Raw genomic sequence first — 22,113 nt, forward strand, 5'->3', positions numbered from 1 at the left:
GACTGGTCACCCCACACATCTGGTAGCCTTATCTCTAAAGACAATTTAAGAGAGTTGTATTTCTTGTTGTCTATACAGTTAAATAACTAAGAATCCCTGTATGACAGTCTAAACAAATACAGAATCCAGTTACTACGGTATGTTATGCACAAGCCGCCTAAAGTAAACCTTCCTTGATTCTCCTTCATTTGTGTCTAACACACTCCGTATTCCAGACAGTGCAGCTCACAGTGGAATGGTTTCAGCATCAGAGGCAGTGACGTCGCTACGGGGGTGCAGACAGCACCCAGATGACAGTCACCAGAGTGGTGACACCAGACCCAGACTGGCATGTTCCAGGGCAGCTACTTGCATCATCCCTTACTATCTGTTATGCTAGAGGAGGAGCCTGGAAAGACCTCCCGTACCTCCCCTCTTGCCTGGCCTGCTGCACTCAGAGGCTGGTCAGTGTCCTGGCTCATCACTACGGACAGCCATGAGCAGGCTCTGATGAGCAGCCACAGCCCTCATGACCACCAGAGGATCCAACAGGAGCTGTCCCTTCCATCCTGGGTGGGACTGGGGACTACCAACCCGAACTGCCTATCCCCTTGCACCATGCCATGGGCATGCCCTGTGATTCCTCACTACCTGAGATAGGCATGAGCAGCACTCATGCCACCCTAAAACCTCTCCAGCCACTGCCCCCATCTCCACTGTGTCAGACAAGTTCCACCATACCCATCACCATCACCACCAGTGGCTCTCTGGCAATATCAGTGGTAACTTCACCCTGATAAGGGATGTCAGGGGGATCCCCTCTATTAACAACCTGTACAGCCCCTTCAGGGACATAACTTGAATGGGGCAGAGCTTGTGCCCCTTGACAGCTACCCTTTAGGCAATGGCTTCGGCTCCATCCACAACAGTCAACAGAGCCTGCACAATTATGGATAAAGTAAGCTCAATAAGATGCTCAGCCCATACTGCCATGCTGACAAGATGCTATTAGAACCTCTCCAGGGGCTGGCTACCCCACCATCTGCCATGATGTCTCACCTCAATTGGATGCACCACCCTGGCCACCCAGGCCATGCTCAATCTTGACAACCAGCCATGACAGGCCACCCTCCTCCTCCAAGTCTCAGCTGAGCAACTTTGGACAGTAGGAAGAGGTCAACACCAAAGAAGTGGTGCAGAGAATCACAGCTGAAATTAAAAGGTACAGCATCCCCCAGGCTATCTTCACCCAGAGGGTGCTGTGCCGGTCCCAGGGAACCCTCTCAGACCTTCTAAGGATCCCCAAACCTTGGCTTAAACTGAAATCTGGCAAGGAAGCCTTCAGAAGAATGTGAGAGTGGCTGCAGGAGCCTGAATTTCAAAGAATGTCAGCTATCTAGCTTGTAGATAAGTGGGTTTGGGGTGCGTACCGTACTGCCCAAAATGAGACTGCCCACTGGGGGTGCCGCCATGTATTACCGCACCAGGTGACACCAACTGAACAGGGGCAGTGCTGTCAATCCAGAAAGCAATGGGCAGAACTAGATGTGGTCAAGTGCTCATTTAGAAGCTACAGGTTTTTGAATCAGCAGTGGCAATACTAATAACCATGCCCCCTGCAACCTTTTTTTCATCCAATTGTGAAGCAGGCATAACCAGCATGAAAGTGACAACTCTGCTGTAAATTCTGGAGCAGTGCAGCATCATTGCCACCCCATCATAAGGAAGCTGTACAAGGCGGACTTTACTGGCGGGATCAATAGGTATTTATGGGACATGGCAGGGAGACTAAGGGAAAACTAGTGCACTGATCGTTTATGAAAGGCTATAGTTCTACTTTGCAACAATCATACATCACCATAAGACCACACCTCAGATCCACCATCCATACGCCACAAGTTCAACAGGCCTTGCAAAATAAAGTGTTACTTCTATAGAAATATATATATATATTTTCGTAAATCTAGAACAACAACATAGTCAAAATATGAAGGCTATACCTAGCTAAATTATGTCTGTAAAATATAGTTTTGTCAAAAATACATTTATTCAAATGTGACAATAAGCAAGTGTAAGCTAGCTTTTTACAGTCTGCACCACAGCATTTTTTTGTGTTGTGCTGTATATTACAATACATACTCTGGGTCACTGCAATCAGTAAGCTGAGCTACTGTATATATTAGATTCCCCAGACTGCTGAACTCTGTAAAAGGGTTTTGTACATTTCTATGATTAGCATTTTGTTCTGTTAAGTGAACAGGCACACTCTTGGTGGCTTCATTCAAAATCAAAAGGGTTGAATTATCAGGCTTGCAGGAAACATGGGGCAGGCAGGTAAGGCTTCTAGGACTGTCTCCCAGTATCTTCATTTCCCAGTCTCTGTGCTGCTGTAGAGGAATATACTAGAGGCTATAAACAAGCCAAATGTAGGTATTTATGTCAGTTGCATTAAATAAAAAAAAAAAGTGTAAAGCCCCATACACACTATCAGTTGAAGGGCCTCGGCTATGGAATGCTCTACCAATCAACATCCGCCTGGAAGAAAATCACCTGGCTTTTAGGAAAAAACTCAAGACCTTCCTCTTTTAGCAGATGATCAAAGCTCGCCACAGTGCCTAGAGGCGATTCAGTTCGCATTGTGCGCTATACAAGTATTTCATTCATTCATTCAGTTGTTCTGCTGAGTTTTTCCTTCAGATTTGCCAAAACCATATAATATGAGGTCAAACCTTGGGAGTTTCAATTTGTATGCAATAAGGCAGGCCCTTGCACTATGTGGTTTTGGTAAATCTGAAGGAAAAACTCAGCGAAAAACTGATAGTGTGTATGGGGCATAACAATTTTCTTTAACCACTTTCAGACCGGACCATTTTGCTGGTAAATGACCAGAGGTCTTTTTACACTTTGGCACTGCGCTGCTTTAACTGGTAATTGCGCGGTCATGCAATGTTGTACCCAAACAAAATTTGCGTCCTTTTCTTCCCACAAATAGAGCTTTCTTTTGATGGTATTTGATTGCCTCTGCGATTTTTATTTTTTGCGATATAAACGTAAAAAGACCGCAAATTTTGAAAAAAAATGATATTTTCTACTTTTTGTTATTAGAAAAATCCAATAAACTCAATTTTAGTCATACATTTAGGCCAAAATGTATTCAGCCACATGTCTTTGGTAAAAAAAAAGTCAATAATTGTATATTTATTGGTTTGCGCAAAAGTTGTCACATCTACAAACTAAGGTACGTTTTCTGGAATTTACGCAGCTTTTAGTTTACGACTGCCTATCTCATTTCTTGAGGTGCTAAAATGACAGGGCAGTACAAAACCCCCCCAAATGACCCCATTTTGGAAAGTAGACCCCCTAAGGAAATTGATAAGAGGCATGTTGAGCCCATTGAATATTTTATTTTTTTGCCTCAAGCGATTGAATAATGACAAAAAAAAAATTTTTTTTTTTTTTTTTACACAAAGTTGTCACTAAATGATATATTGCTCACACATGCTATGGGCGTATGTGAAATGACACCCCAAAATAAATTCTGCTGCTTCTCCTGAGTACGGGGATACCACATATGTGGGACTTTTTGGGAGCCTAGCCGCGTACAGGGCCCCGAAAACCAAGCACCGCCTTCAGGCTTTCTAAGGGCGTAAATTTTTGATTTCACGCCTCACTACCTATTACAGTTTTGAAGGCCATAAAATGCCAAGATGGCACAAAACCCCCACAAATGACCCCATTTTAGAAAGTAGACACCCCAAGCTATTTGCTGAGAGGCATGTTGAGTCCATGGAATATTTTATATTTTGCCACAAGTTGCGGGAAAATTACAAACTTTTTTTTTTTTTTTTTTTTTTTCACAAAGTTGTCACTAAATGATATATTGCTCATGCATGCCATGGGCATATGTGAAATGACACCCCAAAATAAATTCTGCTGCTTCTCCTGAGTACGGGGATACCACATATGTGGGACTTTTTGGGAGCCTAGCCGCGTACGGGGCCCCGAAAACCAAGCACCGCCTTCAGGCTTTCTAAGGGCGTAATTTTTTGAGTTCACTTCTCACTACCTATTACAGTTTTGAAGGCCATAAAATGCCAAGATGGCACAAAACCCCCACAAATGACCCCATTTTAGAAAGTAGACACCCCAAGCTATTTGCTGAGAGGCATGTTGAGTCCATGGAATATTTTATATTTTGCCACAAGTTGCGGGAAAATTACAAACTTTTTTTTTTTTTCACAAAGTTGTCACTAAATGATATATTGCTCACGCATGCCATGGGCATATGTGAAATGACACCCCAAAATAAATTCTGCTGCTTCTCCTGAGTACGGGGATACCACATATGTGGGACTTTTTGGGAGCCTAGCCGCGTACGGGGCCCCAAAAACCAAGCACCGCCTTCAGGCTTTCTAAGGGCGTTACAGTTTTGAAGGCCATAAAATGCCAAGATGGCACAAACCCCCCCCCCCAAATGACCCCATTTTAGAAAGTAGACACCCCTAAATTTAGGGGTACACTAGTGAGACTAGGTAATAAATGGCGGGTGCCCTGAAACTATAAAAAAATAACTAACCAACCAGCGTCACCTGTAACAGTTATATGGTGATCACTGGTGAAAGGGTTAACTAGGGGGCAATCAGGGGGCTTTATGCGGTAGTATATGGGGGTCCCTGGCGCTATAAAAAGCTGCGGCGAACCTAAATACCTACCTGCCTAACTAGCGTCACCTGTGACACTAATACAGCGATCAGAAAAACGATCGCTTATTAGGCTGGGTTCACACTGGAGCGATGCGGGAACGCCACGAATGCGCGGCGGGTTCCCGCATCGCATGCCTCCCGGCGGCAGTTCACACTGCCCTATGCGAACTGCTGGGAGTGTCAGTGAAATGTTAATGACACCCCCAGATCAGTTCGCATATCGCAGTGCGATCTGCAAACTTGGATCGCATGGTGTGAACACCCATGCGATCCGATTCTGCTGCGGACCAAAAAAAGGGTCCCGTGCGAGTTTGCGGCGGGTGCGGCGGGTGCGACACGAATTCAGCCATACTATCTGTATAGCTGAACTCGAATCGCACAGAGATCGGATGTGATTTGCACTGCAGTGCGGTGCGAATCACATCCGTTCTCATAAACCGCTGCAATGTGAACCCAGCCTTAGTGACACTGGCGACGGGGGGTGATCACGGGGTTAAACCTTTATTGGGGGGGTTAGGGGGGTACCTTAGAACTAAAGGGGGCTAACCCTAACTGCCCTAACAGTTATTAGTCACAAATGACACCTGCCGGGTGATCAGGGGGTTAAACCTTTATTAGGTAATAAATGGCGGGTGCCCTGAAACTATAAAAAAATAACTAACCAACCAGCGTCACCTGTAACAGTTATATGGTGATCACTGGTGAAAGGGTTAACTAGGGGGCAATCAGGGGGCTTTATGCGGTAGTATATGGGGGTCCCTAGCGCTATAAAAAGCTGCGGCGAACCTAAATACCTACCTGCCTAACTAGCGTCACCTGTGACACTAATACGGCGATCAGAAAAATGATCGCTTATTAGGCTGGGTTCACACTGGAGCGATGCGGAAACGCCGCGAATCCGCGGCGGGTTCCCGCATCGCATGCCTCCCGGCGGCAGTTCACACTGCCCTATGCGAACTGCTGGGAGTGTCAGTGAAATGTTACTGACACCCCCAGATCAGTTCGCATATCGCAGTGCGATCTGCAAACTCGGATCGCATGGTGTGAACACCCATGCGATCCGATTCTGCTGCGGGCCAAAAAAAGGGTCCCGTGCGAATTTGCGGCGGGTGCGGCGGGTGTGGCGGGTGCGGCGGGTGCGGCGAATGGCTGAACTCGAATCGCACAGAGATCGGATGTGATTTGCACTGCAGTGCGGTGCGAATCACATTCGTTCTCATAAACCGCTGCAATGTGAACCCAGCCTTAGTGACACTGGCGACGGGGGGTGATCACGGGGTTAAACCTTTATTGGGGGGGTTAGGGGGGTACATTAGAACTAAAGGGGGCTAACCCTAACTGCCCTAACAGTTATTACAGTCACAAATGACACCAATGCAAAAAAAAAAAAAAAAAAAAAAAAATGACATTGGTGTCACTGTGACTGGGGGGGCAGGGGTAATTGGGGGGGTGATCGGGGGGTAAAGGGGGGGTGTGAGTGTGCCTGGCATGTTCTACTGTGTGTGGGATGTGTTGGTGCAACTCACTGATCCGCTCTCCTCCGTGTCGGAACGAAAAATACCGACACGGAGGAGAGAATACATCACTTCCTCTCCTGTGTTTACATTACAGGAGAGGAAGTGATGTCACCGGGGATTTCCATTCGTCGGGAGCGATCGCGAGGGGGTGGCCATGAATGAATGGCCGTCCCCTCGTCCGGGATCGCTCCCGAACGAAAACCGACCGCCGCAGGCACCGGGCGGGGGCCCGATCGGGCCCCCGACCCGCGGGAGGCAAATCACGTACATGTACGTGCTTATGCCTGCCCGTGCCATTCTGCCGACGTACATCGGCGTGCGGCGGTCGGCAAGTGGTTAATAAGCATAAAACTGCACTTATTGGTGTTTTGTTAATATCTGCCTGGAGCTCAGTTTTAGGAAAAAAATTCGAGTTGGGGGTGGCTGTAAGGGGATAAGCTAAAACTTAGGGTTAGAAGTTAGGTTGAGGGTAGAGGATTAAGTTGAGATTCAGGGTTAGGGGTTATGAAAAGAATCAGGGTCAGGGGTTAGGTAGAGATTTAGAGTTGAGGTTAGGTTGAGAGTTAGGGATAAGTTCAAATGTAGGGTCAGGTGTTGGGCAGATTTAAGGATTAGGTTTAGGGTAAATTTATTAGATTTAGGTTTTAGATAGGCTTATTAGCGTGCCTTGTCATTTTAAAAATTCTTGGTAAATGCACATTGGTGACAGAAATTCTAACAAGTATATTATAACTCATCTAATGCAAACATTCTTGAGAAAAACATTGCCAGAAAACTGATAGACAGGTCTATTTATATAAAGACTGGCATAAAGGAATACGTTTGCCGTTTTTTTGTTTTTGTTTGGACCATCTTTTAAAACACATTTTTCAATTATTATTTGCCAAATGTGTAAAAGGTCAAATTAAATTTTGATGTTTTGTGAAATCAGTGGGCTTTTAGTTAGCCTTGCAGCTATTTAAAAAAACTATGTACAGAAAATGGCAGTTTTAAAAAGGACATTAAATGCATTAAAATTAAACATAAATACATGTAAAACCTTTACAAAAAAAAGGAATTATAATTAAAATGGTCAGACAGTCTTAATAGCACAGATTTACATATGTTCTCCATCATACTGTCTACCACCTCTTGTGTATAAGGCTATCAAAGTGTAATTAAAAAAGACCATTGTTAGTTAGATACCATTTTAAACATAAGGCAAACAAGGTGAAAATACGCCAAAAATGCTCATAAACACTTCAGAAAATACACATTTAAAATTGAGCAAGCTTGGCTATCTGCAGACTACCTTATATAAATTGTTAATAAGTAGATACAATAATATGTATTCAACAGTTTGCACACTCACCATGTATAGGTTCCTGGATTTTACTTTTGTGACATATAATGCCACTGGTCTCATTCAAATGAATGAGTATAGAGTATCACTTAAACTAGCAAAGACAAATTTATTCTAAACACAAAAAAACATGCAAATAATAGACCAGCTAAAGACATTAATTACCGAGAATCAAACATTGCCATGAAGTGAGGGTATCGGATATTCCCATCTTCGTCAAGGGGGGCTCTGTCAAGTAGCAGCTCAAAGTCTTCATCAGTAATCTCTACACCAAACCTGAAACAGAGGTTAGTACCAGTCAATCATGTAGTTTGTTTGCCTCTCAGACACCCACAATACCAGCAGCATATGGCTGCCATTAACTCTGTCACCACTCTGCCCCTCGCCATCAAGAATGCCCACGTGAATATCAGAGGTTAATCATGTTTTTCAGCAGTGAAAGAATTTCAAGCTCAGCACTTGCACATGGAGCCTGGGCTCTGGACGAGATACCGGCATAGAAAGCCATGTCGGATTGTCCTCTATAAGACTGTATTCATTAGGCTAAAACACTGTATTGCTTAAACAAGCTAACACTGCAAAAGGGCTTTTCAGCAGTCCCGGTTGGCTTGAAAGGGAATTTACAAAAACATTGCTTTCCATAAGAAACACAGAGTGAATTTAGAAAGTGCATTGTGAGGGCTCTTAAGAGGAATATCTGGAAAGTGCCAGTATTTGTTCAATGGCAACAAAGTGTTTTCATCCCTGGAGCACAATTTAGGCATAATCCCCACAAACACAGGCAAAAATCAGGATGACTTAAGAAAATAATGATTAACAAGGCTTCATTCATTATGTGGAGACGGTGATAATGAACAGCTGACTTTTGGGGGAAGAAGGTTGTGGAGGGGATGGGAATTGCGGTAAGTTTCTTTCCTTGTGGCAAGGGTAAAGAATACTATGCCACAAGTAACTATTCAACTCATTTTGCAGACTGTTCATCACTTTGACAGATTTATGTAAATAAAAGAGACCTTGTAAAACTACAGAAGGATTCCCTGTCATGGCTTTAGACATAAATGTCTTTCTCAGGACAAAAATTGCCCAGTTTCTTAAAGGTTCTGTAAAGTTATGTATATCACAGTGATAGAAGCTCATTAGCATGTAAAAGGCATTTCGCTTAATTCTGATCTTGTACATACGTGGTATATAGTCCGGCACAATAAAATATGTTAATATACTTAATGCAATTATGGAAGCGCACACAGCTCTTTAAAGGTTAGATGCATTAACCTCCAGAGTTCTGAAATGTATGAAATGAGAACAAGGGAAGTCCTGCAAACCCACAGGTCTAAAACATAAGATATGATGAATAGGTGAATGCGCAGATCTAAAAAAAAAAAAACTCATCCAAATCAAGTAGCTTATTTTACATGGACAGTTTTTTTTATGCTTTATAAAAAAAATGTATTATTTAATGTTTTTGAAATTAATATTTTTCCTCCCAGTTCTAAAGAAATACAAAGAGATCTAGATAGTGAGTAATTATCTCCAATATATGATTATAGCATGTGTATCTGTATATACAATTTATGCACAAGACATGTTATAGCTCACTTGCATATTGCTTTTACAAAATGTCCAGGAAACAGTATTTTCCACTAATAAACCTAACTAGCCAAGTAATTCCAGAGATTTGCAGAAAACAAAAGCAATATAAAATTAATCCATATGCAAAAGAATCATGTCCTCATTTAAAAAAAAATCCAGACCACTACCATTTTTTATTAGAAGTGCGTGGGGGCAGTATATATTCCAATAAACGTAAGAAAGTGTCCATCTTATTTTACACTACACATTAAAGAATAAGACAAATATGTACTATGTGCAAAAGTGCAATAACCCATAGTAACCTCTTCAAAAACAAAAAGTGATACCTTACCTCCCCACTTATATATAATATACTGCTAATTTTATCTTGAGGGATGCAATGGGGACCAATACTTACCTTAAGGCTTGGTTAACACAGATGCGATTTCAGATGCGACTTGGACAATGACAATGGAAATAACATTGATTCCAATGGTGCCCATTCACACCAATGCTGCAAAGCTGAAATTTACTTTGGTGTGATTTACAGTAAAATTTGGTTGCATAGAATATGCAAACCACACCCAAAGGGGTTGATTTATTAAAGGCAAATAGATTGCAAAGTGCAGTTGCTCCAAAGCTTAGCAAATGCGCAGAAGCTCTGCTGACTTCCATCATCCAATCATGTAAAAAGAAAAAAATGCTGTTTTTTTTATTTTCCTTGCCGTGATTGGGTATTCTTTGCAAAGTGAAGCTTTACCTCATTTACTAAACTCTAGAGCAACTGCAGTTTGCAAGTGCACAGTCTATTTGCCTTTAGTAAATCAACCCCAAAATGTCTTTAGGCTTTAAATAGAAAGGACACTTTTTTCTACCTTTTTTTTTAATCCCACTGAAATATGTGGGGTTGATTTACTAAAATTGGAGAGTGTAAAATCTGGTGAAGCTGTACATGGTAGCCAATCAGCTTCCCTCATACAGGAAATGTCAGCTACTCAGTGCGGGTCTACCCAAGTTAGTGCATCATGCAACCCATTCCGGAGAGACCCAGATACAGATTGTAGGTACTGGCAGTGCCGACAGTTAGGCCCCATTTCCAGGAACTGTGCAGGAAAGGGAGCAAAGATTGCCCAACAGCATCCTTTAAACTAGAGGTTCCTGTGGCAAAGGGGCAACTCAGGGGAAGTGTTTCTTCACAGCTCCAACAAGATCCTATGATGATATCCACATACCCAGTAGTAACTGTAACATTCAATGGCCAGCTGGCCAGCTGTTTGGTGGACACTGGATCAGAGGTCACTACCATGGCATCTCACTTCTAACAGCACCATTTTAGCAACACCCCAACTCAAGATCCTTCCTGGCTAAATCTGAAAGCTGCAAATAACCTGCCTATTCCGGTAGTAGGGGTCACCTGGAGGTCCCTAAAGGTCTATGGGCAGACCCTCACCCAGGTCAGGGTGGTGGTGACCCGTGGTGCTTCCTTCCCAGATATTCCAGTGTTGTTGGGCATGAACCCCCTGAAGGAACTGGATTTAACCCATTCTCTTCAGGAGGCTTCTACACAGGGGTCTAAACAGCCAGAAACCCAGCTACATAATCTGATTAATGCTTGTCAGGCTATTCGGATATCATGTCACAAACATACAGAGAACGTTGGGCTCATCCGACTTCCCAGCGGGTTACTATACAACCCTGTCAAGAGCTGGTGTGCCCCTTTCCTGTTGTGGCTAGAAGGCACGTAGAAGGAGCCACTGTGATGGTAGAACCATAACGCAATCTAGAAATAAAAGGTGAATGGTTAATAGGCAGGACTTTTTTCTGTCATCCAGCAGGGACAGGTATTGGTGCAACTTGTTAACCTAGGGTCTGCCCCTCTCCACTGACTTGGCTATTGCAGATGTGTATACAGTACCTAGAAACTGCATAACTGATCCTTGCCCTGGAATGGAAGCTGCATGTGCTTCTTTGCAATCTGCTCTGCCTGATTCCGAGGATATCTTATATTTTGCAGTTACTAGCACAACTCACACTCCCAGTTCAAAAAATAACTGAAATACAGCAGTTGGTTCACAAACATATGATTGAATTCTCTCGGGGGCCCAGAAGACTATGGCTGTACTACTGCTTTGGATCATCCAATCCACCCTGTTGATGCTGCTCCCATCCGTGAAAAGTATCGTAATATACCCCCTGCCCTTTGTCAGGAAGTTAAAGACTTACTATGAGGAATGCTATGGGGGGGGGGGGGGGGTGATACGAGAGAGTTGCAGTCCTTGGGCTGCTTACGTAGTTCTTGTCGGAAAGAATGATGGAAATTTACATTTTAGTGTGGATTATCACAGACTGAACTCAAGATGCTTACCCACTGCCACGGGTCAAAGACTCACTAATGGCCTAAGGCCAGGCTCAGTATTTTTCTACTCTAGACCTGGCCTGCTGATACTGGCAGGTCCCAGTAAAGGAAGACGACTGTGAAAAAACATTGTAATGGCCTGACTAATAAACCCATCACTTACCAAGGCTAATGGAACGTTTCTTGGGAGACTTGAACTTTGACTCCGTTCTGATTTAATTGGATGACATCATCATCTTTTCCAATACATTTGAGGACCATTTGAAGCATTTGGACCAAGTCCTCTCTCGGCTAGCTCAATATGGCTTTAAGCTCAAACCAGAAAAATGTCATCATATGAAGACCAAAATCCACTATTTGTGGCATGTGGTTGTGGAAAAGGGGATGTCCCCAGATTCAGATAAAATTCAGGCTGTGCAGGCTTGGACCACTCCATAAACGATGACAGAGCTTCAATCTTTCTTGGGGTTTGTAGGTTATTACTGCAGATTCATTCTGAACTTTGCTAGTGTTGCGGCTCCACTCACCCAGTTGCTGTGTGGTCAACCTGCCCATAAAAAGGTAAAATCTTCCCCAAGTGTTAATGAGAGTTGGGGGGGAAGCACAGAGTGAAGCGTTTGAGACATTCGAGGCAAAGCTGACTTCTGAGCCCATACTGGCTTACGCTGACTACTGTAAACCCTTCCGGGTGTACACCAATGGCAGTCTCCAAGGCTTGGGAGTTGTGCTTTCTCAGAAGCAAGATGGGACTGAATGAGCGATAGTATATGCTAGTTGCAGCTTGCGACCTACAGAACGTAATCCAGCCAACTACAACTCTTTTAAACTTGAGCTGTTAGAGGTAGTCTGGGCTATGACTGAAAAGTTTGCTGAGTATTTGGTAGGTGGACAAGTGGACATCTATACTGACAACAACCCTCTTGCCTACCTAGAAACTGCTAAACTTGGGGCCTTGGAGCAACGTTGGGTGTTCTGGCTTGCACAGTTCAATTATACTATTCACTGCAAGCCAGGGCACTTCAATGGCAATGCTGATGCCCTCTGAAGGTTTCCCCATGACCAGCCTCAGGAGGATAGAGATTAACAATGTGAAGAGTATGTGGTTGTCTCCTCCAGGGTCAACCTACGAGAGCAACGAGCGTCTCCAGCTCTGCAAAGTGACCAAATCCCACAAAGAGGGCCAGAAATTCATACTCCTCAAGAGTGGATTAAACATCAGTGGAAAGACCTCGACATTGGTCAGCTCATGAAATATTGGGACAGGAATAGAAAACCAGACTACAGGGAGCAAAGAAGGTTCTCGTCAACCTTGTTTCAGCTTCTTAAGCCGTGGAATAAGTTGGAAAGATATAACGGACTCTTGTACCGAAAGACACGCATACCAGGAAAACCACGGATTATCCGTCAACTGATCATCCCATCATCCCTCAGTCAGAGGCCTTAGAGGTCTGTCAGGTCTTTCACAGTACTGGAGGTCACTTTTGTGCCAAACAGACAGGGGCTTTTGTTTGTAAGTAAGTTTTTTTGTCCTGGACTGACTAAGTCGGTGCTGAAGGTGTGTCAGGAGTGTCAGAGTTGTGCCACTCACAAGGAAAAAGCAGAGAAAACCACCCCTCTTGTGGTGAGCACAAGAGAGCCCTTTGAATTATTGAACATGGACTTTCTGACAGTAGCTGCAAAATCTGGGTTCCGCTATGCCTTGGTGTTCGTGGACCACTTTTCTAAATGTGCCATTGTCGTGCCAACCAAGGATCAGACTGCCATTACCACAGCTAAACTGTTCTGGAAACATTTGGTACAACCCTATGAGTGCCCAATGAGGATTTTGTCTGACCAAGGCCCAAACTTTGAGTCTCGGGTGTTTTCTAAACTGTGTCGCCTTAGTGGCATTTGAAAATCTCATACCACCTCCTATCATCCCCAAGGGAATAGTGTCTGTGAGCTCTTTAATTGCATGCATTTTGCCTTGATTCGCACCTTGGAGCAAGAGCAACGAGAAAGATGGCCACAGTATGTCGGTGATGTTGTCTGGGCTTATAATCAGACAGTGCATAGAGCAACTGGTTATACTCCCCATTTTTTGATGTTTGGCCATTGAGGCCATTTACCTGTGGATTTATTATTGGAAACTCTGGAGAGCCCATCACATCAAGGACCCCTGATGAGTGGGTCCAAGACCATTTGCATTGCCTAGCCTGAGCTAAACAAATGGTGCTGGGGAGGCATTGGGCTCTGGCTGACGAAAGTACTGTCAACTTGCTGCCACTAAACCAGGAGACAGGGTCTTGGTGTGCAACCCCAGACACATTAGAGGCAACAAGATGGAGCTCAAGTGGGAGGCTGGCCCATATTGGGTTCAAAAGCAATCTTTTCCTGGACGGGTCGTGTATGATGTTGTTTCCGAGAAGTCAAATGGGCTTTGCAAGAGACTGCACCGTAACCTACATTGCCCATGTGTGTTCGCTGTAGATTCACTGTTGGTTGAACCTGTTCCTGATTTTCCTTTGCCCAGTGATCCTCAATAGTGGTATCTACCTCCTCTGCCACCAGTAGAGGCGTTATCAGCTGAAATAGCTACAGATAATTAGGCTTCTTCCACTTCTGTTGAAGATGAGCCTCTTGTGGATGAAGTGTCACCTGTTGGTTCTGATGCAGAGGAGGAATGGTGCCCTGCGTCCCCAGAGGGAGATGGACAGTTGCAAGTTCCGGAGCCTCGCTTACCCAGGCGCACTACCAGGGGACTGAAACACGTCAAGTATTTTGATTATGTTATGTGACTTGAACTGGTATGACTGTTTGCTTGTTATGCTATTGCTCTATTTAATTGCTTTTACCTAGGTGAATGCAAAGGACTGCATTCTTTAAGCAGGGGGGAAATGTAGGTAGCCTCCTCACATACAGTTAACTGTGATGGGACAGTCTTGCTGGCTGAGAGAAGAAGTAGGACTAAAATTGCATCATACTTACTTTCTCATGCAGAAATGTCATGTTATATTCAGAATGTGTTTTGTATTTTCCTGCTGTTTTGTGAAATCCTGTTGAGGCTGTAACTGTTCACTAGCTTGTCTCCAGCAGCCATCTTGGAGAAGCTTCATGTTCTGCTTGGTACCAAGTTTTCTAGAGATTTTGTCCACCATTTTCTGTTAGCTTCCATATAAAAAGAGGGCCCAGTCACCATTTTGATAGACATGTTTGTGGAACGAGTGAGGGAAAGGTATACTGCCTGTGAGGGAAAGCTAGGCCTTATTCAAGGAGAGCCTGCAGGGACAGAACAGGGATCCTCAGGAGTCCTGCCTATCAGCACTGCTGCTGTGCTTCTGATAGAAGATCGTCTGAGACAGTGTATTTTTCTGTTAAATCATCTCTTCTGCAGCTGCGGGACATGCTTATGGCCACCAGCCTATGGCAAGTAATCAAAATGTGCCGCGTATACCACTGATGTGCCCGAAGAGAGGAATAATAACTACAGTGCCAGTTTACTAAGCTGCACTCTGTATATTTGGTGAATAGATTGTGAATCTGTGCCTTTATGCTAACAGGAGACCTGTTTACTCCACTTTGCGAATATAATTTTCCACTGCTGCTTATCTGGCAATTAAAGTTACTTCATTTACAATACCAATACCAAGTTCAGTAAGTGTGTTTTCCTCTATAATACAGACACACTAATTCCCCTGCTTACAAGCTTGTTCGGTTAACCTGGAAGCTGATTGATTTCTATGCAGAGCTGTACCAGATTTTGCACCAGTGCTAGTAAATCAACCTATATATGTGTGATAGTACAGACAAGCTTTCCATTGTCTCTCTATAACCCGTAACATATCTGATTTTTACAATGTGAATTTCATTGCAACTAGCTTATAACCACAGGGATCATATCATAGAAAGAACAAGGGCTCCGGCACACAGATACGTTTCCTATCAAGCGTTGAAAACAGATGTATATGAGATGATATAAAGCTATTGAGACTCCCTGTGACCCATGTGGCAGCTAAAATTCCTTGATCCATTTTGGCAGAGCAATAGGAATTACTGGTTATAACATTGTCCAGAAATAGGCCATGGAACAGAAACTTAGGGAAGGAAACAACGGTGCTCTGATGGTTTGATATATGGCAGATAGTCCACCATTGTGAATTGATCAGATGGAAGATAACAAGTACTTCAATGATGTCTATTGCCAGCTGCTAATAGATCACAACAACATGGTAAACTCTGATAATTGTGCACAGATATAGAAATATTATGTTGTCACTGGCAGGCATATATAGATACAGTATATAGGACAATTACATAACAAACATGGTCACAAGACCATTAGATGAATCCCTGAGTTGGGAAAAGTGTCATTCTCCCACAGGCATTATCTCTATTGTCTATGGGTAGCCAAGGTGTTCCTGTACACTGGTGGCATGGGACAGTTGGATTAGAAAACCAGTCAGACACGTTCTTAACATATCACTGGCTTTATTTTGAATGACCAAAGCATCCTTATAAAAGTTTCATTTTTATGCCAGTTATCCACAATCTAACAATAGCGGTTATGCATGAGAGCTGAATGGGAGACAGTGATGGAATATTGAGACAATGGTAGGATTAGGACACAATAGTGGGAAGCTGGGCGACGGAGGTTGTGAGACAGTGAAGAGGAAGGCAGAGGAGCAGCGGGGGAAGATGATGGGGGGTGAAAATGCTCAGAAATATCTTTGTTATCTGGACATATAAGTCTCATAAGATATCCAGTGGAAGATGACATGTATCCACAACCCCTCTCCTACAATAGACACTCATGCACTGCCAGCTCTGCATAAAACTTCCTAATCCTTCCTGGTTATAGACAGACTTATTCCTATAGCATAGAATCAGCAACAATCCTACTGCACTTAAATGAAACCCTTATTTTCTCCAGTAAAAGAAATCCTGATTCAGCTTTCTAGAAGAGATTCCAGATTTCTTTTGAAGACAAAAAAAGTGTTTTTCTAACGACTTGGATTGTCCAATTAGAGAATCAGAGCATGAAACTTGAAATAAAGTTTTCAATCTGATTTAAAGGAGATGTCCAGCCTGGGCTCGTTTGGCTGGGCTTCTCCTATGTTTCACATTAGTGCAATTCGTTTTGCACTCCTGTAACCCGTTTTCAGCAGAGAGCGGACTGAAGGATCTAACAGGAATCAGTCCAGGCACTGCGTCATCACGACAATAAAGTCTGGATCCACCAGGTGCCCGGACTGACACCCATCTTAGGCTCTCATCGAGCCGATGTGAGCCTGAGACGGCCGATCCCCGGCCCTCCACAGCCGCTCAGCACTCCAGTGAGCATGAAGGAGCAAAAAGCAGAGCTGCTGACTGACAGTTAGCAGCTCTCTGCTCAGGTAGCTGTGAGAACCGAACCATCGGCAGTGTTCAATCGATCGGTTCTCAGTGCAGAGGTTGCGGGGGACAGATGCAGCATCAGACCGATGCTGCATCCACCTAGGTAAATATGAAACTTCTCTTTTAAAGGAGAAGTATGGCCAAAGGTTTGTTGGCCATACTTCTCTTCTGGATCACAGGAATGCACTTGTTTATTGGTGACCTCCTCCAGTATTTTACTCCTAACTTGGGTTTCTGATTGCTTTTGGTCCAAACCCAGGTTCGTCTGAAAGTTAACTGTCCTTTTTTTTTAACAAGTAAGAATGTTAACTGTCTTTGTTGGGGCAATGAGCTATGAGTTGGAGATTCCCTGCCTCACAACTGACATGCCCAAAGGGCCAGGATAGATCAGTGATGATACAAGCATCCCTACCCCTTTGTATACAGAGCAGGAGCCCAGCAAGGACAGCTAAATTCCAAGTTTAGATAGATCATCCCTACTCCCAACCAATACAGTTGTGCTCATAAGTTTACATACCAGAATTTATGATTTAGTGGCCATTTTTCAAAGAATATGGATGATAACACAAAATCAACTGTGGTTGTTTACTCTTTTTAAATCATAAACACAACAGAAACTACCCAAATTACCCTGATCAAAAGTTTACATACCCTGGTGATTTTGGCCTGATAACATGCACACAAGTTGACACAAAGGGGTTTAAATGGCTATTAAAGGTAACCATCCTCATCTGTGATCTGTTTGCTTGTAATTAGTGTGTGTGTATAAAAGGTCAATGAGTTTCTGGACTCGTGGCAAACCCTTGTATCTTTCATCCAGTGCTGCACTGACATTTCTGGATTCTGAGGCCGCGTACACACGGGCGGACTGTTCGCCCAACCTTGTCCGCTGAACAGTGTTTGGGCGGACAGTCCGCCCGTGTGTGGGCTTTCAGCGGACAGTTTCAGCGGACAGTTGGACGGACAAAGTCTTTCGGAAATTCCGAAAAACTGTCCGCTGAAACTGTGTTTGAGCGAACAGTCCGCCCGTGTGTGGGCCTGTCCGCTGTACTTTCGAAATGAGCGGACTGTTCCCGCTCGGAAAGTCCGCCCATTTCGAGCGCGTGTACAGGTAGGCGGGGCCCGCGAAGGAGATGTCGCGGGCTCCGCCGCCTGGAATGGGCTTAAAGGGGAACCCCAACGCCGAAAAAAATCGGCGTGGGGGTTCCCCCAAAGTCCACACCAGACCCTTGTCCGAGCACGCTACCCGGCCGGCCAGGAAAGGGGGGCGAGCGAGCGCGCCCCCCCTCCTGAGCCGTACCAGGCCGCGTGCCCTCAACATGGGGGGGTGCCTTGGGGAAGGGGGGGCCGCGCGGCCCCCCCACCCCAAAGCACCTTGTCCCCATGTTGATGAGGACAAGGGCCTCTTCCCGACAACCCTGGCCGTTGGTTGTCGGGGTCTGCGGGCGGGGGGCTTATCGGAATCCGGGAGCCCCCTTTAAGAAGGGGGCCCCCGGATACCGGTCCCCCACCCTATGTGAATGAGTATGGGGTACAATGTACCCCTACCCATTCACCTGTGAAATAAAGTACAAAAAAAAACACAACACAGGGAAAAAATATTTTATTGCACAGCTCCGGGGGTCTTCTGTCTTCGGGGGTCTTCTCGCCGGACTCCTCCGCTATCTGTGTGTAGCTCTTTTACTAGCGGAGGAGTCCGGCTTTCTTCCTCCCCGCCGCCGGCCTCTTCTCCCGACTTCGGGGGTCTTGTCCCCCTCCTCGGTTCTTCTGCCGGGCCACCGCGCCTTCTTGTAGCTCTTTTACAGGCGGTGGCCCGGTCTTCTGTCGCCGCTGCCTTCCGTTCTTCTGTCGCCGCCTTCGGTTCTTCTGCCGGGCCACCGCGCCTTCTTGTAGCTCTTTTACAGGCGGTGGCCCGGTCTTCTGTCGCCGCTGTCGTCGCCGCCGCCGCCGCCGCCGCCTTCCGTTCTTGTTCTTCTTCTTGTTCTTCTTCTTCTTCTCCTGGAGATGTTGACTCGACGAGCTCTCCGGCCGGAATGCCAGAGCCGCGCTGTGCGGTCACTTATATAGTGACAATGGGGCGGTGTCACATGGTATATGTCACATGGGTTGGTCACATGGGTTGATGTCACATGGGGACTATGACATCGTAAGGGGGCGGGGTCACCATGTGACCAACCCATGTGACATATACCATGTGACACCGCCCCATTGTCACTATATAAGTGGCAGCGGAGCGTGTCCCTGGCATTCCGGCCGGAGAGCTCGTCGAGTCAACATCTCCAGGAGAAGAAGAAGAAGAACAAGAAGAAGAACAAGAACGGAAGGCGGCGGCGGCGGCGGCGACGACGACAGCGGCGACAGAAGACCGGGCCACCGCCTGTAAAAGAGCTACAAGAAGGCGCGGTGGCCCGGCAGAAGAACCGAAGGCGGCGACAGAAGAACGGAAGGCAGCGGCGACAGAAGACCGGGCCACCGCCTGTAAAAGAGCTACAAGAAGGCGCGGTGGCCCGGCAGAAGAACCGAAGAGGGGGACAAGACCCCCGAAGTCGGGAGAAGAGGCCGGCGGCGGGGAGGAAGAAAGCCGGACTCCTCCGCTAGTAAAAGAGCTACACACAGATAGCGGAGGAGTCCGGCGAGAAGACCCCCGAAGACGGAAGACCCCCGGAGCTGTGCAATAAAATATTTTTTCCCTGTGTTGTGTTTTTTTTTGTACTTTATTTCACAGGTGAATGGGTAGGGGTACATTGTACCCCATACTCATTCACATAGGGTGGGGGGCCGGTATCCGGGGGCCCCCTTCTTAAAGGGTGCTCCCGGATTCCGATAAGCCCCCCGCCCGCAGACCCCGACAACCAACGGCCAGGGTTGTCGGGAAGAGGCCCTTGTCCTCATCAACATGGGGACAAGGTGCTTTGGGGTGGGGGGGCCGCGCGGCCCCCCCTTCCCCAAGGCACCCCCCCATGTTGAGGGCACGCGGCCTGGTACGGCTCAGGAGGGGGGGCGCGCTCGCTCGCCCCCCTTTCCTGGCCGGCCGGGTAGCGTGCTCGGACAAGGGTCTGGTGTGGACTTTGGGGGAACCCCCACGCCGATTTTTTTCGGCGTTGGGGTTCCCCTTTAAGCCCATTCCAGGCGGCGGAGCCCGCGACGTCTCCTTCACGGGCCCCGCCTACATGTACACGCGCTCGAAATGGGCGGATTTGCCTCCTCCTTACGTGGGCGAGTCCGTTCATTTCAAAAGTTGAGCGAACTGTTTGGCAAACAGTTTGCTGAAACAGTCCGCTCGTGTGTGGGCAAGTCCGCTCATGCAAATTTTGAGCGGACTGTTTGCCGAAACTGTTTGACGAACAAGGTTGGGCAAACAGTCCGCGCGTGTGTACGCGGCCTCAGTCATGGGGAAAGCAAAAGAATTGTCAAATGAACTTTATAAAACAGGAAAGGGGTATAAAGAGATATCCAAGGACTTGAGAATGCCAATCAGCAGTGTTCAAACTCTAATCACGAAGTGGAAAATTAGAGGTTATGTTGAAACCAAACCACGATCAGGTAGACCAACTAAAATTTTAGCCACAGCTGCCAGGAAAATTGTTCAGGACCATTTCTACTGTGAAACACGGAGGTGGATCGCTGATGTTTTGGGGATGTGTGAGCTACAAAGGCACAGAATATTTGGTCAAAATTTATGGCAAGATGAATGCAGTATGTTATCAAAAAATACTGGAGGAACATTTGCATTCATCAGCCAGGAAGCTGCACATGGCACGTACTTGGACATTTCAACATGACAATGATCCAAAACACAAGGTCAAGTCGACCTGTCACTGGCTACAGCAGAATAAAGTGAAGGTTCTGGAGTGGCCATCTCAGTCTCTTGACCTCAATATCGTTGAGCCACTCTGGGGAAATCTCAAACATGGAGTTCATGCAACACAGCCCAAGAATTTACAGGAACTGGAGGCAGCTTTACCATCTGAGAAGATAAAGAGCCTCATCCACAAATACCACAAAAGACTTCAAGCTGTCATTGATGTTAAAGGGGGCAATACACGGTATTAAGAACTGGGGTATGTAAACTTTTGATCATGGTCATTTGCGTAGTTTCTGTTATCATTATGATTTAAAAAGAGTAAACACAGTTGACTGATAATAAATGGCTTCAGCAAAACACTAACCATGAGTGAAAGAAAAGTTTTTGTGTTATCATTCATATTCTCTGAAAAATGGCCATGAAATCATAAATTCTGTCAGGGTATGTAAACTTATGAGCACTGTATATTGGCTGATAATGAATTTGTGTAACATCACATTACAGCTATGGAATGGACCTGATTTATTAAAATGTGCTTAAGTGAATGAACATGAAGAATAAATAAATATTCAATCATGTGGAGGACAAATTTAGTAAATCAGGCCAAAGGATCAAAAGTTGGCTAAAAGAAGCATTGCGCCATTATTGAGAGCAGTATCAATATCGTTGCCGATACTAAGCATTTGCACAAGTACTCATAATCATACACATGTTCCCATACTAAAACTGATACCTTTGGGATTTCAGCCCCCTCCAATGAGAATTTGTTTAGCGGTTCAGGTGTGATTTAAGTACAAATTGCCAAAAGTGTATGACAATGGAAATCGCACCTGAACGGTACTCAAAGAACTGTCACATGACACTAAAAATAGGTATCAGTAATTGGTATCGGCGAATACTGCGGTTTTCCACATCGCACCCGACACGCACTATGCAAACTGCTGGGGAGTGTCATGATATGTTAACGACACCCCCATTTCAGCTTGCATATCGCACTGCGAACTGACAGTTCGGACATGAATCTAATTTCATATGTGTGAACACATATGCAATCCGATTCTGGTCCAAACAGAAAAAAGGGTCCTGTGAGTGTTTGGACCGAATGCGGTGCGATATCAGCCATACTATCTGTATGGCTGACATCGCACCGCACAGACATGTCTTGTGAACAGCAGTGTGCTGCGAATTACATGCAATGTCTGGCATTGCACAAGTGTGAACTGGCCCTTATACCGAGTCTTAAAAAACTGATGTCGGCGCATTCTTAGCCAAAAGGTTATGATTCTTGATGTATTTTATTAACCATTCAAACCATCAGCATGCAAGATGTATATCAAATACATTGTGGTGAAGTCAAACATGAAAAACTTTCATTGATTTTTCACTCTTAAAGCAGAACTACACTGCATCTGAGTACTACAAGCCAAAACGCTATTTAATTCATTTTTAATACTCAAAGCAAACTCACC

General features: G+C 45.2%; 1 protein-coding gene and 1 pseudogene across 1 annotated transcript in view; one reads left to right on the forward strand and one right to left on the reverse strand.

The window, feature by feature from the left end:
• Positions 1-22,113, reverse strand: part of LOC143975198 (EF-hand calcium-binding domain-containing protein 6-like) — a 159,004-nt gene that overhangs the window by 68,636 nt on the left and 68,255 nt on the right. Inside the window, exon 13 of the mRNA XM_077477308.1 lies at positions 7,707-7,817. Coding sequence (XP_077333434.1) covers positions 7,707-7,817 — 111 coding nt within the window. The remainder of the gene's footprint in view (positions 1-7,706; positions 7,818-22,113) is intronic.
• Positions 373-1,379, forward strand: LOC143973900 (one cut domain family member 2 pseudogene; annotated as a pseudogene).

The sequence above is a fragment of the Lithobates pipiens genome, unplaced genomic scaffold (genome assembly GCF_037356315.1).
Source record: "Lithobates pipiens isolate NorthernLeopardFrog02 unplaced genomic scaffold, aLitPip1_a1.2 Scaffold_13, whole genome shotgun sequence".
NCBI classification, from domain to species: domain Eukaryota; kingdom Metazoa; phylum Chordata; class Amphibia; order Anura; family Ranidae; genus Lithobates; species Lithobates pipiens.